This window comes from Pezoporus occidentalis, unplaced genomic scaffold, assembly GCF_034315485.1.
Source record: "Pezoporus occidentalis ecotype Australia unplaced genomic scaffold, CSIRO_AGI_Poc_V1 ctg135, whole genome shotgun sequence".
NCBI lineage: Eukaryota > Metazoa > Chordata > Aves > Psittaciformes > Psittacidae > Pezoporus > Pezoporus occidentalis.
In genome coordinates this window covers 2,624,585-2,637,995 of record NW_026913157.1, presented here as the reverse complement: position 1 = coordinate 2,637,995, position 13,411 = coordinate 2,624,585, and the positions used below count along the sequence as shown (strand labels likewise).

The 13,411-nt window shown below is 42.7% G+C and overlaps 1 protein-coding gene and 1 long non-coding RNA gene across 5 annotated transcripts in view; both read left to right on the top strand.

Moving 5' to 3' along the window:
• Positions 1-7,322: 7,322 nt before the first annotated feature.
• LOC134158829 (uncharacterized) lies at positions 7,323-9,741 on the top strand. The gene is made up of 3 exons (XR_009962931.1): positions 7,323-7,410; positions 8,834-8,934; positions 9,594-9,741. It is a non-coding gene; the product is annotated as an uncharacterized LOC134158829 (long non-coding RNA).
• A 1,592-nt stretch (positions 9,742-11,333) lies between these two features.
• SLC12A4 (solute carrier family 12 member 4) overlaps positions 11,334-13,411 on the top strand; it is a 52,177-nt gene continuing 50,099 nt past the window's right edge. For 3 of the 4 annotated variants that reach the window (XM_062609170.1, XM_062609165.1, XM_062609164.1), the window contains exon 1: positions 11,334-11,622. In XM_062609170.1, the coding sequence (XP_062465154.1) occupies positions 11,349-11,622 (274 nt within the window). In that variant the 5' untranslated portion in view covers positions 11,334-11,348. The remainder of the gene's footprint in view (positions 11,623-13,411) is intronic. The other variant, XM_062609167.1, reaches the window with a different exon arrangement.

Sequence of the window (13,411 nt, the reverse complement as noted above, 5' to 3'; positions counted from 1 at the left end):
AGAAAAGAACTTCTTCCTTGTATCTAACTTGAACTTTCTCTGTTTAAGTTTGGACCCATTATCCCTTGTCCTATTGCTACAGTCCCTGATGAAGGGTCCCTCTCCAGCATCCCTATAGACCCCCTTCAGATACTGGAAGGCTGCTATGAGGTCTCCATGCAGCCTTCTCTTCTCTGGGCTGAACAGCCCCAACTTTCTCAGCCTGTCTTCATAGGGGAGGTGCTCCAGTCCCCTGATCATCCTCGTGGCCCTCCTCTGGACTTGTTCCAACAGCTCCATGCCCTTCTTATGTTGAGGACACCAGAACTGCACACCGGGCTCCACATGGGGTCTCACAAGAGCAGAGCAGAGCAGAAGGGCAGGATCACCTCCTTCGACCTGCTGGTCACACTTCTTTTGATGCAGCCCAATATACAGTTAGTTTCTGAGCTGTGAGCACACACTAAATATGGCTATTTCAATTCAGATTTCATGCCTTCCACTAGCTTTAGGGATCCATCCTGCAGTATTAAAGTTGTTTTTGAACACTGACAGGGATACAGGGCAAGTGGAGAGTTACTGAAGGGTGCAGGCAGGCCTCTTGCTTTCAGGTACGGATGACCAGGCAATGTTGTAGATACTTTTCTATAACTTGGAAATTGCTGTTTGCTGCATATTCGTAGAGCTGGGAGCAAGAATAAGCCAGGAAAAAGCAGGAATTCTAGCTAGTCAGAAAGTGAGATCTTGTTCTGATATTTTCATTGCACTCTGAAAAGTATAAAGTGAGTATTTAAATAAAATTTTTGTTAGAATGTTTTGCAACTTTGTGGAAATCTTCACATTTAAACAATTATCCTTATTAATATCACGTTTTATTATTTTTATTCTAGCTGGCTGAAATCAGATCATTGTCCAAGGATTCATAGACATGAGATTAGAAAGAAATCTTTTTATTAGAAATCTGCCATTTTGGCCTTTGTAACACATTTTTACATATGCAAAGTGTGTGAGGTTAGAAGCTACAGTTATACAGAAGAGCATATATTGTGATGGGCCTATTCTTGGTAGGCTAATATGGCTCAAAACTGGAAGGTTAATCAAACATCCCGAGATTCATGACTTAATTATAAGGTGGCATCACTACCTCTTTATAGGGTCACTTCCCAGTGCTTGCTGGTTAATGCCTTCTCATGATGCTGTTAATTGTGATTTTTATCCTATGGTATGTGTTTTATTTACTGATATGACATCTACAGAATTTATCTGTAGTATAAAAATAAAATCTGTGACTGGTCTAAGGACACCATCTGTAAATACATGAAGTATTTAACAACTGAAAGACAAAGCTGAGGATGAATAGAAACAATAAGTCAGTTATTTTCTAGGGTCACTTGAGACTGTTCTTGCCATCCGCTTCTGCACTCCATGTACAAGTAGGGTTTCTGGAAGAAGACTGTTCTTTTATTACTTCAAAATGAAGCTTCATTAATTCTTCTCATAAGGTGGTGTCTCTGATAAGTATATTCTGAATATACTACTGCCACTTACTAAATTCTTTACAAATCAAGTTGAATAATCTGGTTGCATACAAGCCAAGTTTTTGAGAACAGTTTCTCAATAAATACTGATTCTGGTTATGCATCTACAATGGGGAAGTACTGCACTGACTCAGAAGTCTTGCCTTCCCGATACTGATTGACTGGCATCAGAACTTGTTATTCTGGTAAAATGATGAATATAATAGGGCAGATATTTGCTTCCTGTCAGTAGTTCAGCTAATAGGTTCATAAGTCATTGGAAAACTGCCATCTGTAGTCTCTTTTCACAGAATTAGCACTGAAATAGTAACTGGATAATACTTTGATATAACTGATTTCACCATACTACAGATATTTGTAGCTTATTTACTTGTTTTATCTATATTTTTTGACTGCTTTGCACAATGAATAATTTGTAACCTCACAGCAAAACATATACATGGAATTTAAATAAAATATTGTTTAAAATTGTGTATAGATACTGATGTAATATCACAAAACAATGTGCATGTTCAGAACTCCAGAAAAAAATGGAAGAACCATACAACTCTGCTGCAGAAGGAAGGCCAGTCTATCATAAGGGCTCTGGGTCAGCTTTTCACAGGGAAGATAGCCTCTCCCATAAGAGGCAGGATAAAGTCAGGTTAAGTTTAACCCTAGAACATCCTGGATGTAGGCAGTCAGCCTCATCTTCACTCAGATACCACCATCTAACCTGTAAAGAAGCCTGAGCAAGTACCTGTGGAAGGGGGTCATGGGTGACTCAGCCACATCAGTGAGCTCATGATACCTGTGGTAAATCACTTGCTCAAACTAGTCAAGTCATAGAGAACAAGCCTTATGGTTGCCTGCACCAAGCTGGGATAACATCTATTTCACAGCATTTCTCACAGATGTGTGATGATCTAGAAGTCCCCTTTCCATTACTGGCTACAGTGTTAATTCGGAATGCTTCAAATAAGCTGCTTATGTGAAACTAACATCAGAGTGCAAAATCAAACAAGGAATGGAATCTTATGCATGGTGCAATGATTATGCACATGATACCTATGTTATCTAATAGATGCAGTTTATTTTTCTTAAATTATCAAAATCACATACATCTAAACATGGTATAAAGACATCTCATTAGAATTCTATTTCAGAAGTAAAATGTCAGATATGGCTGTGACTACTGTCAGGAAAACTACACTGACCTTACAGTCCGAATGCTAGTGTCTCCAGTTCTACTGACAGCAGTTTGTAGAAGCAGTTACAACACTACACTTCTAACAGCTCAAGCGTAAAGTGATTGAACTCTGATTTCTGCCTCCCAATGGAGAGGATGCTTCATCTTGCAATTGAATGCCTTTGCCCTGCACCAATTAATAACAGAAATTTGCACTAGTAATTTGAAATGCATGTTAGCTCAACTGACAAGAGTCTATTATGGCTAGTGGTGTTAGTGAAGTGTCAGATATAACAGAGATACCAAATTTGTAGCAAGCTTTGTTGGCTCCCAAATGGAAGAATGCAACTCATTATTTATCTCTTCCAAATACTGAGTTGTGCTAACATAAATTCTGAAAAGTTTTTACTCTTTCTGTAAATATCAATACTGATGTACTATTAAGCACTTTAGGCTGACTTTCTAAGATGCAAACTTCAAGGCATCTTTAACAATCTGAGGCTCATGCTTTCACGTGTGATAGGAACAGCCAAGAAACTACAAATATAATTTTGATGTAGCCTATTGATTTGATTCTAAAAGGTTGATGCCATTGCCCTTCCCTCATGCTAACCTTTTTCAAATTAATGAGCTGTACCATCCTCAGAAATAACTTCAGTTTGCAGCTCTCTCATCTGAATAAGTCATGATGCTAGAACCCAAGCCTAAAATGCCTGTTGCTGGTCTAACATATACAGCTGATCTGTTATGTAAAATGTGAGTAGTCCAGTTCATGTATTGAGCTACTCAGTATGTGACTTGTCTGGGCCATGGAAGGAGTCTTACATGATTTACATTGGATATGGACTACTGAAATTTGCCGGTGTTCAACATCTGCATTTCTTTTTGCATATTGTTGAGCTACTCAAGCAATATGCGAGTATATGTCTATGTTTCAAGGTCAATAAACACCATGTATTAAATTTAACCACCTAAATGTTTATTAACTTCTGTCTGATCTTGAGCATATAGTTCAGTGGACATCTGCACCACACAATCAACACTGAAAAGCCAGGTTATCAGTGCATCTCTATCACCTTCTGGAGTACGGTGCAGTGCCAAAGCAGTTCATACCACTGTTAACTTCAGCTGCTGCAGTCCTACCCTCCTTTGCTGTGGGGGTGCAGATCTGGCCAAAACCTAATTGTTCTCCTCCCTGAAGTGATAGGTTTCCTGATCATGTCAGTGATTGGGTTAACCACATTCAGTGCTAGTTGAGGGGAGGACTGGAAAAGCCAAGTGAGGCTGCAGCAACTTGGGTTTCTTCCACTTCCCATTGAAAGCAGCACCTCCTCTGTTTGCTCTTCTTTGGATTGATACATATGGAAATTATTAAATTGCTTCATATTCTGAAAATGTAACACATCTAAATTATAAAAATATTAATTAACCAGAAGATTCTTCCCACCAACAGTGGTTTTCATTTGCTCTTAAGATTTGCTGAATTTAATTCACAGACCCAAAGCAGTATGTCAGTGGTTTTGCTGAACTGTTTTCAGAACAGACTGTGATGCTTCCCAAGCCTTCTTGGGTTGTTTTTGAAGGTTTGATTCAGTGTTTCAAAGACTTTTTTTTTCTTTTTTTTCTTTTTTTGTCTTGATATTTTACCTATAAACTTTACATCTATATAGTACAACTTGAGATGGTGGTGGGTGTTTGGTGCTTCTGTAATTTTCCTTTTTTAATCTTTTGAAACCAGAGAAATTTAAAAGCTTTTTCAAGCTTTCATATTTGTTTAGAAGTTCATTATATAATTTCTGTCACAGGAAAAACAAAATTTGTGGCAATGGGAAGCATTTTTGTCCCATTTCTGTATTTCACAGATGGCCAGGATTTGGTGACCGAGTTAGAACCTCTCAGTCACTTGGTCCAGTATTTACCAGATGAGCTGTTCATAGCCTATTTTGTGTGTGTGTGGGAGGGTGGTGGTGTTGTTTTTTTTGTTGTTTGGGTTTTTTTTCTTGCTAAGCCATGAAGGACCCTCATTCCCTAAGGCTGTGACCTCAGAAAGATTAAAATTGGCTTAGCTGCTTCTGTCATGAGGCAAGAAATGTGAGGGGAAACTAAATAAACAAAGTTCAGCATTTACCTTACATCACAAAACTGCTGCTGCTTCTAACCAAGGCTCTAGCCTTAACCATCTGAACTCAAATGAGTGGGCACTTAAGTTTGTTGTTTCTATTGCTTCTCCCCAGACTGTTTTAAAACTTCACTAGGGTGATTCTTTCCCCTACAGAATGGGGATTTTCTCTGAAGCCCCTTCTCAGCACCTGGTTTCACTGTTTTCATAAAGTATTTCTTTTGCCAATTCTGCAATGTAAGAAAAGCACAGAGCCCAGGAAGCAAGAACTCAAGCTCCCCCGAGGGCTGTTGCTGAGAAACAAAGATTAAAATAGCTAAGATTAAAACTGAAGCTAACACATGTTTTGTCAGACAAACCAAAAGAAGGTCCCTTCAGTCTGGATTATAAACATTTGGAAAAAAGTTCAGTAGAGCTTTGAAAAGTCCATTTGGATTAATTTTCCTGTGTGCTCTCCTGTAGTTAAAACTCGGCATCTAAAGAATCTTGTCTAGGCCTGTGCTCAGTTTCTTCCTTGAGCCCTTTCCTAAAAACAGACCACAACAAACAACTGAGTGGCATTTTTTCAGCATATTAACTGTAAATTAAGACTAAACTGTAATGCTTAACAAGTTAGTGGAGAAAACTCTGTTCTAGTTCTTATTTGAATTTACAGAATCTGATTGAGAGTGTGTGGGAAATGTCTAAGACTTAGTAACTTGTCAGTTTCTAAAGATGAAACTAAGGTATCTTTGTAGAAATAGCTATTCCACATATTAAATATAGTTTTGAGTAATTTTAGAAGTGAGACAGACATTTGAGGTAAATTAATTTCGAAGATAAATTGCACCATAGCGTCCTCTTGTGGTCCTTTAACGTCTAAGCTGTCACGTTTTTCACAACAGGAGCAAAATTTGCAGTTGCAGTTAGCATACGAGCTCCTATGTAAGTATAATGTGGCTTTTCCTTGCCTTATTTTATTTCCAGGAAATGGCATATGGGAGATTGCACATCGCATCTCCCACAGGCTCTTATTACTCTGTTCCAAATTCTTTACATGTAGAAGTACGCATTGCGGTCCTCTCCGAAGGACCTCTTTCAGCACTGCTTGTCTTTGTCACCAGTGAAGTAGATCCTGATCATTGTCAGCGAGAAACCTTTACAGCCAGGTTGCCAGTTTCCGGCCTGCTTTGTCCACAAAGCTGGTGTGATCCTCGGATGTGGGAAAGCAGGAATGTGCTGAAAACAGAAGTTCACTACTGCATAATTTCTGCCAAGGCTGACGTCCAGGGAAGCTGTACCATGGCAGCGGCAATTTTTGTTTCATTATTTTTTCCAGAGGTCAGCTCTGAGCTATTTGTCACCCAGGTTCCACTCCAGTGAGAAAAAAATGTTTGAAAACAATAAGTAATATTTACAGATTCACTGCTGTGCCAATCCCAGCTTTTTTCTTTACAGAGTTTTAAATATCTGTATTTATGTTTTTACAAACATGCTGGCTTCAAAACTTGCAAGCATGTTTACTTTTCAGGTATCAGTGCTTTGTGTGTAACTGTATGGGATATAACTGAGCAGGGTTTCAGTTTCCCAGAGGTTTTGTTTTTACTTTCTTAGATCTATGCTGTCTATAAATCTGCAAACCCTACTTCTGTTTTTTTTTTTTTTTTCTGGGACACTACCCTGCTACTAACTTGATAATCCAGGATATCTTGGAAATACTTTTCATGTCATATGGTTTAGAAATGTCTCATGGTTTCAAAGTGTAAGCTCATAGATTGTTCTACTGACACAGAGGAGAGAAGCATTATACTGGTCTGCAGTAATAGCAGAGGTATAATGTAACTGTGCCTAATCAGAATACAAGTATTCCACTCAAGTTTCATGTGTTTTGGATAAACACATTTTGGGTGTTATCTCTTAGGCTTCCAGGGCAGTGTATCCTGTGCATATACCTCTAAGCAAGCCATGTGTTCTGCACGGGGACATAAACATCAGCAAGAGCAGTAACTCGGTAGGTCATTCCACCAATGAGGCATTTCAAAGCTTCCTTTACAAAAAGCTAATTTAAACTTTCTACAAAGCTTTTTGAGGTATCATGTTGTTATGAAAAGTGCCAAACAGTGTTAGGGGCAACACAATTTTACAGAAGAATAGAAAAAAAAATCTGAGAATGATACTTTTTGCTTGGCCTTTCTTTTTCTAGTTAGAAATAATAAACTAGTTTGTCTAAAATTAGCCATCTCCTCACAACATTCAGGAAGGGAAGGTAAGAAAAGCTGTCCTCAAACAGTTTCAGATACTGGGTCATCCTATTCTTAAACAAATGGCAAATAATTTTTTACCAAGCGGTTGAAGCAGTGTTACATTTTGTTGTTTGACTGAGGTTTTATCGTATCTTTCAAGTCTATAAGCAAATAATTACTCAAAAGCTCGTTTATAAGGGCTTTCTGGTGTGTGATTCCTTTTTGAGGGCTGAGGCAGCCTGTTCCCTCTACTATATCCTTAGAAGTGATCCCTAAAGCTGATATTAATTCTATGCTCGCTTTCTCCTAGAATGACTGTAGGAGCATCACATGAGAACTTGTGAATTGCTGTCTGCCAGGGAAGGGATGAAACACCCTGCACATGTACATCAAGTCCATTTCTGAGACAGCTGATGCGGCATGCAGTCACCATCTTGTGCTGGGCTGTAAAAAAAGCCAAGCTGTCTTTGTTTGAATGCTTGAGTGTTGCCCCTCGTAATACGAAGTGTTCAAGCAAACCTGGCCTTGCGTGCCTGCCCTAAGGATTTGAATAAGGCTCTTCAGCAGTTTTATCAAACTGCTCTTCTAGAAGACTTAGAGTTTCTCACACAATCTTTGAGTCACATGGCAGTCGTTTACTGTGAAAGCATACTGACCTTTCAGCTAGAAGTTTATACCCACTTAAGGTAGTTGACAAATACCCAGTGGCTTGTTAATTAAGAACTGAACTGTGTCTTTACTTCCATGATTTGTATGTTACAAACCATTTTAAAAGCAGCTCCTGGCTGCATATCAGACAGATCATAAATTTGCTAATGTTTAGACTGCTGATTTCACTGCTGCTGTTACTGTGCACTACTGACAATTCAGGCCTTTTCTCATCTAGTGATCCTTGATTATGCTAAATTCGTCTTAATGTTTTTCTCAGTGAAACCACAAGACATTTGTTTAGAAGTGCAGTTTTTCTCTGTTGGGGGTGGGGATATGTGGTGTGCAGAGGCAGAGGAAAAAAAAAGACATTAACATTACTCTCTCTGCTCTTTCTTTTGTTTTCACTGACCAGTCTGTACCCATACGAAATCATAATCCCAAATTCCATCTAGCTTTGTAGAAAACAGGTAATTATTTTCATCCCCATTAGACAGTAATGTTGTCTCAGGTAAAATTGTCTCAGGTAAATGCTGTAGTATTGTAGATCATTTCAACCTCATATTCGTATCAAACAACTTCTAAGCTTACAATGGCTGCGCAAAGTAACAATCAGTATTCATACTCGGGAGGTAGGGAACAAACAACAAACAAAAGGCAGTCACCCAGGTTGAAATTTCAGGTCTCTTACAAACCAGTTGCTAAAAAACAAAGTTGATACGGGTAGATAAATTCTTAATCTTTAAATATGGGCTTTCCACAAGTCAGCAAAGAACCACTGTCTTTAGACAAAAGAAATATTTTTGCTTCAATAAACTTGAATAGTTTCCTAGGGCTAAATTCTCTCCTAAGAAATTTGGATATAGTTTCCATTCCAGAGAGGGGAGTTGCTGGTATATGTGCAAGAGCTTAATTTTATTTTTTTTTCCCCTCATGGGGTACAGTTTCATTGCCATTGATTCCATGGTATTAAAACATTTTGTGGTGGCATAGATGCACTTTTTTGGTACCTAAAGACAGACAGCTCCTAGCCAGACCTGCTTTGAAAAGCAAGATGAAAAGGAAGTGCCTAGTTTAATTCTTTTTCCTGAATAAGCATGACTCCAAAAACATTAACTCATGAGATTTCTTTCTTATAATCCCTGTCTCCTTTTTCTAGGACAGTTTACTTAGACCAGACACTTCCACTCAAAAGCTTTACAAAATGGAAAACAGGAAAGATGACAACAGAAGACTAGCTATGAACTAACTTGCTTAAGGGTGAGTTATCATCTCATCCTTTTTCTCTATAAAATTCTTTGTGCCCCATTAATTAATACTGAATTTTCTTGTTTTCTTGGTGAATTCTAGCTCATTTATTATAAATACTAATGAAACATAATTCAAGCAAAGGGAGTTAAACAAATTGCTACTTTTTGGTCAATTGTTACACCTTCCTCCAGGGAAAAAAGTATTGCTGGAGATAAGACAGTGCACTAAAAGATGCATCAGGATGTTTCCAGTCTATCAGAACTAATGCTTCTCAGATTAACAGAAATGCTTTCTAGATTATCAATATTGGCCTAACTTGCCCAAAGAGATTGTTGGTAAAATGTCACAGTGTGACCATATTTACAAATGTGCTCATTTTAGGGTTGGGCGGGGAGGGGGAACAACAACAAAAAAAAACAACCAAAACCCCCACCATGTCCCGCCCTAGATTTTCAAGATACTGTGAGTTTTGAATAGAGGGAAATCTGGCTTTTTATTTATAGCCTCCAAAACTGAGGAGGCTGTTACATATGGGCACATGGAGATGACTGCTGTTTAACAGAGCAGGGAAACAAAAGTAAAATGTAAGTTAGAGGAAAGCACAGGAGTCTAAATCTTTCCACCTGTCTGAGCATTACTAAGAGGTGTAATTCCTTTGGTTTCCCTAGAGGTGGTCTACCAGCAAGTTTGTGTTAAGTGAACCGAGAGACCTGTACCACCCTTTGGCAGCAGCCACTTCACAGCATGGATCCTTCTTGTTTATTTCAAACCACAACTAATTGAAAGTAGACTTACTACTCAGTTCTTGTGAACAAAGTATTCTCCCTCTTGTTTGTTTCTCTTCCGCTCATTACACATTTATCCTTCTCCCAGTGACCTGGGGGCTGCTGTGTCAAAAATGCAGGACTAAGTTCAGAAAGTGTCTGGTGTTACCCTTTTCCTCTGGTTCAAGTTTTATGTTCTCCCATAGCCTCCTACGCAACTGAACGTCAAACTTAGACCAGTACTAGATTGACTTGTCACTGTACACAGATTTCTTAAGGAGTATTCCAGTAAAAAAATCTACAGAAGTAGTTTGATATTTAATGGCAGAATGCACAAACTCTTCACTAGAGCTTTTTTCTGATGATTATGTAATGCATTGAAAAGGGATCCTTCTACTTCCAAGACCAGCTTTCAAACAGAGACAATAAACAGCATTATCAACCATTAATTCATTTTTAAACTCCATGTGAAGACTACCGTATATGAAACAAAGGACGTAGATGAAACAAAGATACCCATTGCTGGCATCCGCTTTTTCAAATGTGGAAGAAAAACTGAATTTTGCTCCCTCGGGGCCAAGATGTTGAGAGGCCCTCCTGACACCCAGGCACTCTCTCCACTGCATCCTTAGTGGGACAGAAAAATGATGCAGCAGGCCTGAGCAGCAGGCCACAGTTCATCTGCCCGGGCAGTCTGCTGCCCTAGCAACTGTTTGCTTTGCATATAGCTGGAAATATGCTTGGCTCCAGCCTGCATCCAAATGGCTTCAGCGCAGGATTTTGCCCCCACTCCCTCCACACCTTTTCTGCAGCTGGGTTCCTCAGGCTTGCCTTGTTTGACGCGTTACTTCTGACGGTTTCATGCAGGCAGAGAAGACAGCGAGCAGCAGAGAAGACAGCGAGCAGCAAAGAACCCGCCCCCGCTGCCGCCACAGGCACAGGAAGCGGGGACCGCTGCCGCATCTGAAGTTAACTTGCGTAAACACACACGCGCCCTGGGGAGACGGTGTGCCTTCCAGCGGTTGCTGGTCAGCCCAAACCCGGGGTTTAACGGTCTGCTGAGAGTCGCGATTATTTGTAATAGCTGCGCCTCACTCCCTCCCGGCCCCGCGGGAGGGTCCCTCTTGCCCATGTTCTCCTCACACCACCCCTCCAAGGGGTCCGCGACCACACGGCCGCTGACAGGAAGCGCACAGGGTACCCTCCAGCAGCAACCGCCAGCAGAAACGACTTCACCCGACGCTTCTCTCGGCCTCCCTGGGGATTACCCCCACTCAACTCCCAGGGCCACAGCCCTCCCCGCACCTCTCCGGCTCAGCAAATGGCCGGGGAACGGCGAAGGGAAATTTCGCCCCTGAGGCGGCCCGGCAGCGCCGGCAAGGGACTCCGCCCCTCCGCTTCCCGCCCTGCTCCCGCCACCCCCGGGCCCGGCCCCCGTCAGGATGAGTGCGGGAGTAAGGCTCGCCCTTCGCCGCGCCGCCTCCGGCCCCTCCTCCGCGCCCCCGCTGCTGAGCGCCCCCGCACAGAGGAGGGACCCCCCCCCCCGCTTCCCTGTGCCCGGCCCTCGCTGTGGGGCGGTCCCGGTCCCGGCCTGCCCGCCCGCCGGCCCTGGGGGCGGCCGCCGCTGGAGCGCCACGACGCCGCGGCGCTCGGAGGGGAATGGGTGGAGTTGAGGAGCGCGGTTTCCTGAGAGGAAGTGACCACACGGGGCAGGAATGCGCCGCCGGCTCCTCGACGCATCCAGCCTGCCTCGCTGCGGTGCCGCGGGGAGCCTTCGCCGCCCCGCCAGCCATGCCGCACTTCACCGTGGTGCCGGTGGAGGACAAGCACCGCACCGAATACGACAGCGTAGAAGGGCTCAGCTGGGTGGACTACCGGGAGCCGGCCGCGACTCCCGCCCCTGGGGACTCCTACGACACTGTCAGCTCTGACGGTGAGCGAGCACAGCCGGGGCTGGGGGAGGCGGTATGGGCCGCTCTCGGGGAGGAGAGCCCGGGACGAGCCCGGCTGCTCCGCTCCGCTCCCGCCGGCCGCGGCACACAAAGGCAGGGGCTCTTGTAGCGGCTCTCGGGGACCGTAACTGCCAGCGCTGTCGGCCTGGGCCGAGCGGTGGCGGCGCAGCCCTCGGGATGCAGAGGAGCTGAATCGGGCCCGCTCGGGACGCGCCCTGGGATTCCCTCCGCCCCGCAGCACTTGATGATACCTCGGGGTGCGGCGGGGCCCGGGGGGGGGCGGGCGTTATCATTGCTCCTACAAACTGCAGCCTGTGGAGCTGATAAGAGAGTGGGAAGATACGCTCTAATAGTTTCAGTGCTGCGCTACAAGAATAAACCGGTGATAGAGAATTCGGTTAAATTAGACGAATCGCAGGTGGCTGCTTTTCTTTCATATGTTATCTTAAAAACCGCCTGCCTAACTAGGGCTCTCCCTCAGACCGGGCCCTCTAATTTTACAGCATGCCTGTTGTGTCTGTGTGGCTTTCACAACCGCTCCTGCTAGGCAGAGTTGCTTTTTGTTAGCGGTTAATTTATTCCAACTACAGAAGAGGATCACGTAAGTAGAAGGGGATTGGGATGGTGAGAAGTGCATTCTTTAATCAGGCAGCTAATATCAGTGCTCAAACTGTCTTGGTGTTTTGCTGTGTCTTTTAAGTATAAATCAATTTAAATACAGCAACTGTTTCTAGAGAGAAAATGAAGGACACACAGGTTTGGAAAGTGGAGTAGTTCTGGTAAAGGGTTGTTTTAGCTCTCCATGGGGATCTGTTTCTCTTTTCTGCCTTGGTTGTGTCTAGTTCTATAAGCTTTAGGAAGAGGATCTTCCCATAGGCTCAGTTGATGAATCTGGGTTGCCCTCTGTGAATCATGTGTGACTCTAGGCAACAAAAGAAGCAGCAGTAAATACCTGACCTGTTCTTCCTTGCCTGTGCAGTCAAACTTTTCTGACTGCAAATAATCCCTGCACAGTAATCCCTGAAGGGTGCCTGCACTGCTCAGGCCTGCCTTAAGGAAGACAGCAGTGTTATTTTTCTGAGTAATACTCAACTGTCATGAGATCAAGATCCAGTTCCTGTCTTCCCATCCTGTTCAGTTTTCTGTGAATCTGTGCTTCGATCTCCAATATACCATTTCCCCTACACACACAAACTTCCTTTGCATAGTTTTCAAAGGAATTTTAGATTTCATATACCAAACAGCTTACATAAGCCTAATGCTCATTATGCCAATTCGTTTCAGTTCTAGCATGGGCATTTTGGAATGATGAGAGGTAGATGCTTTTCCCAGTTGGTCTGTTATCACAGACAGTTTGAGGTTCTGGGCCTGAAGTCTGTGCAGGGCCTTGATTTTAGAAATGGTTCTACTCTCAGGTTACTTAACACATAGTTCATGTGTATGAAAGTAACCAGGTGTTTTTCACCCATCTCAGCAGATTGGAGACCTTGTGGAGTACTTTTCCATTAACTAGCTTAACTAGCCCGAGCATGGTGGATCAAGGAAAATCCACTCAACCTGCCTGTTGCTTGGGTATCAGACTCCTTGCAGGCTGTGTGCGAACAACACTCTTCAGGATACTCAGCTCCCAGTCACAGTCTGTCAGTAGCTGGCAAGCTGTGGTGTCTTAAGTACTACTGAATAGCACAGAACCCTGCTGCTGGAAGTTAACTTAGTCTCTTTATTTTAGAACTGATAAATATCTAGTAACTTCTCAATATATGGTAGTTC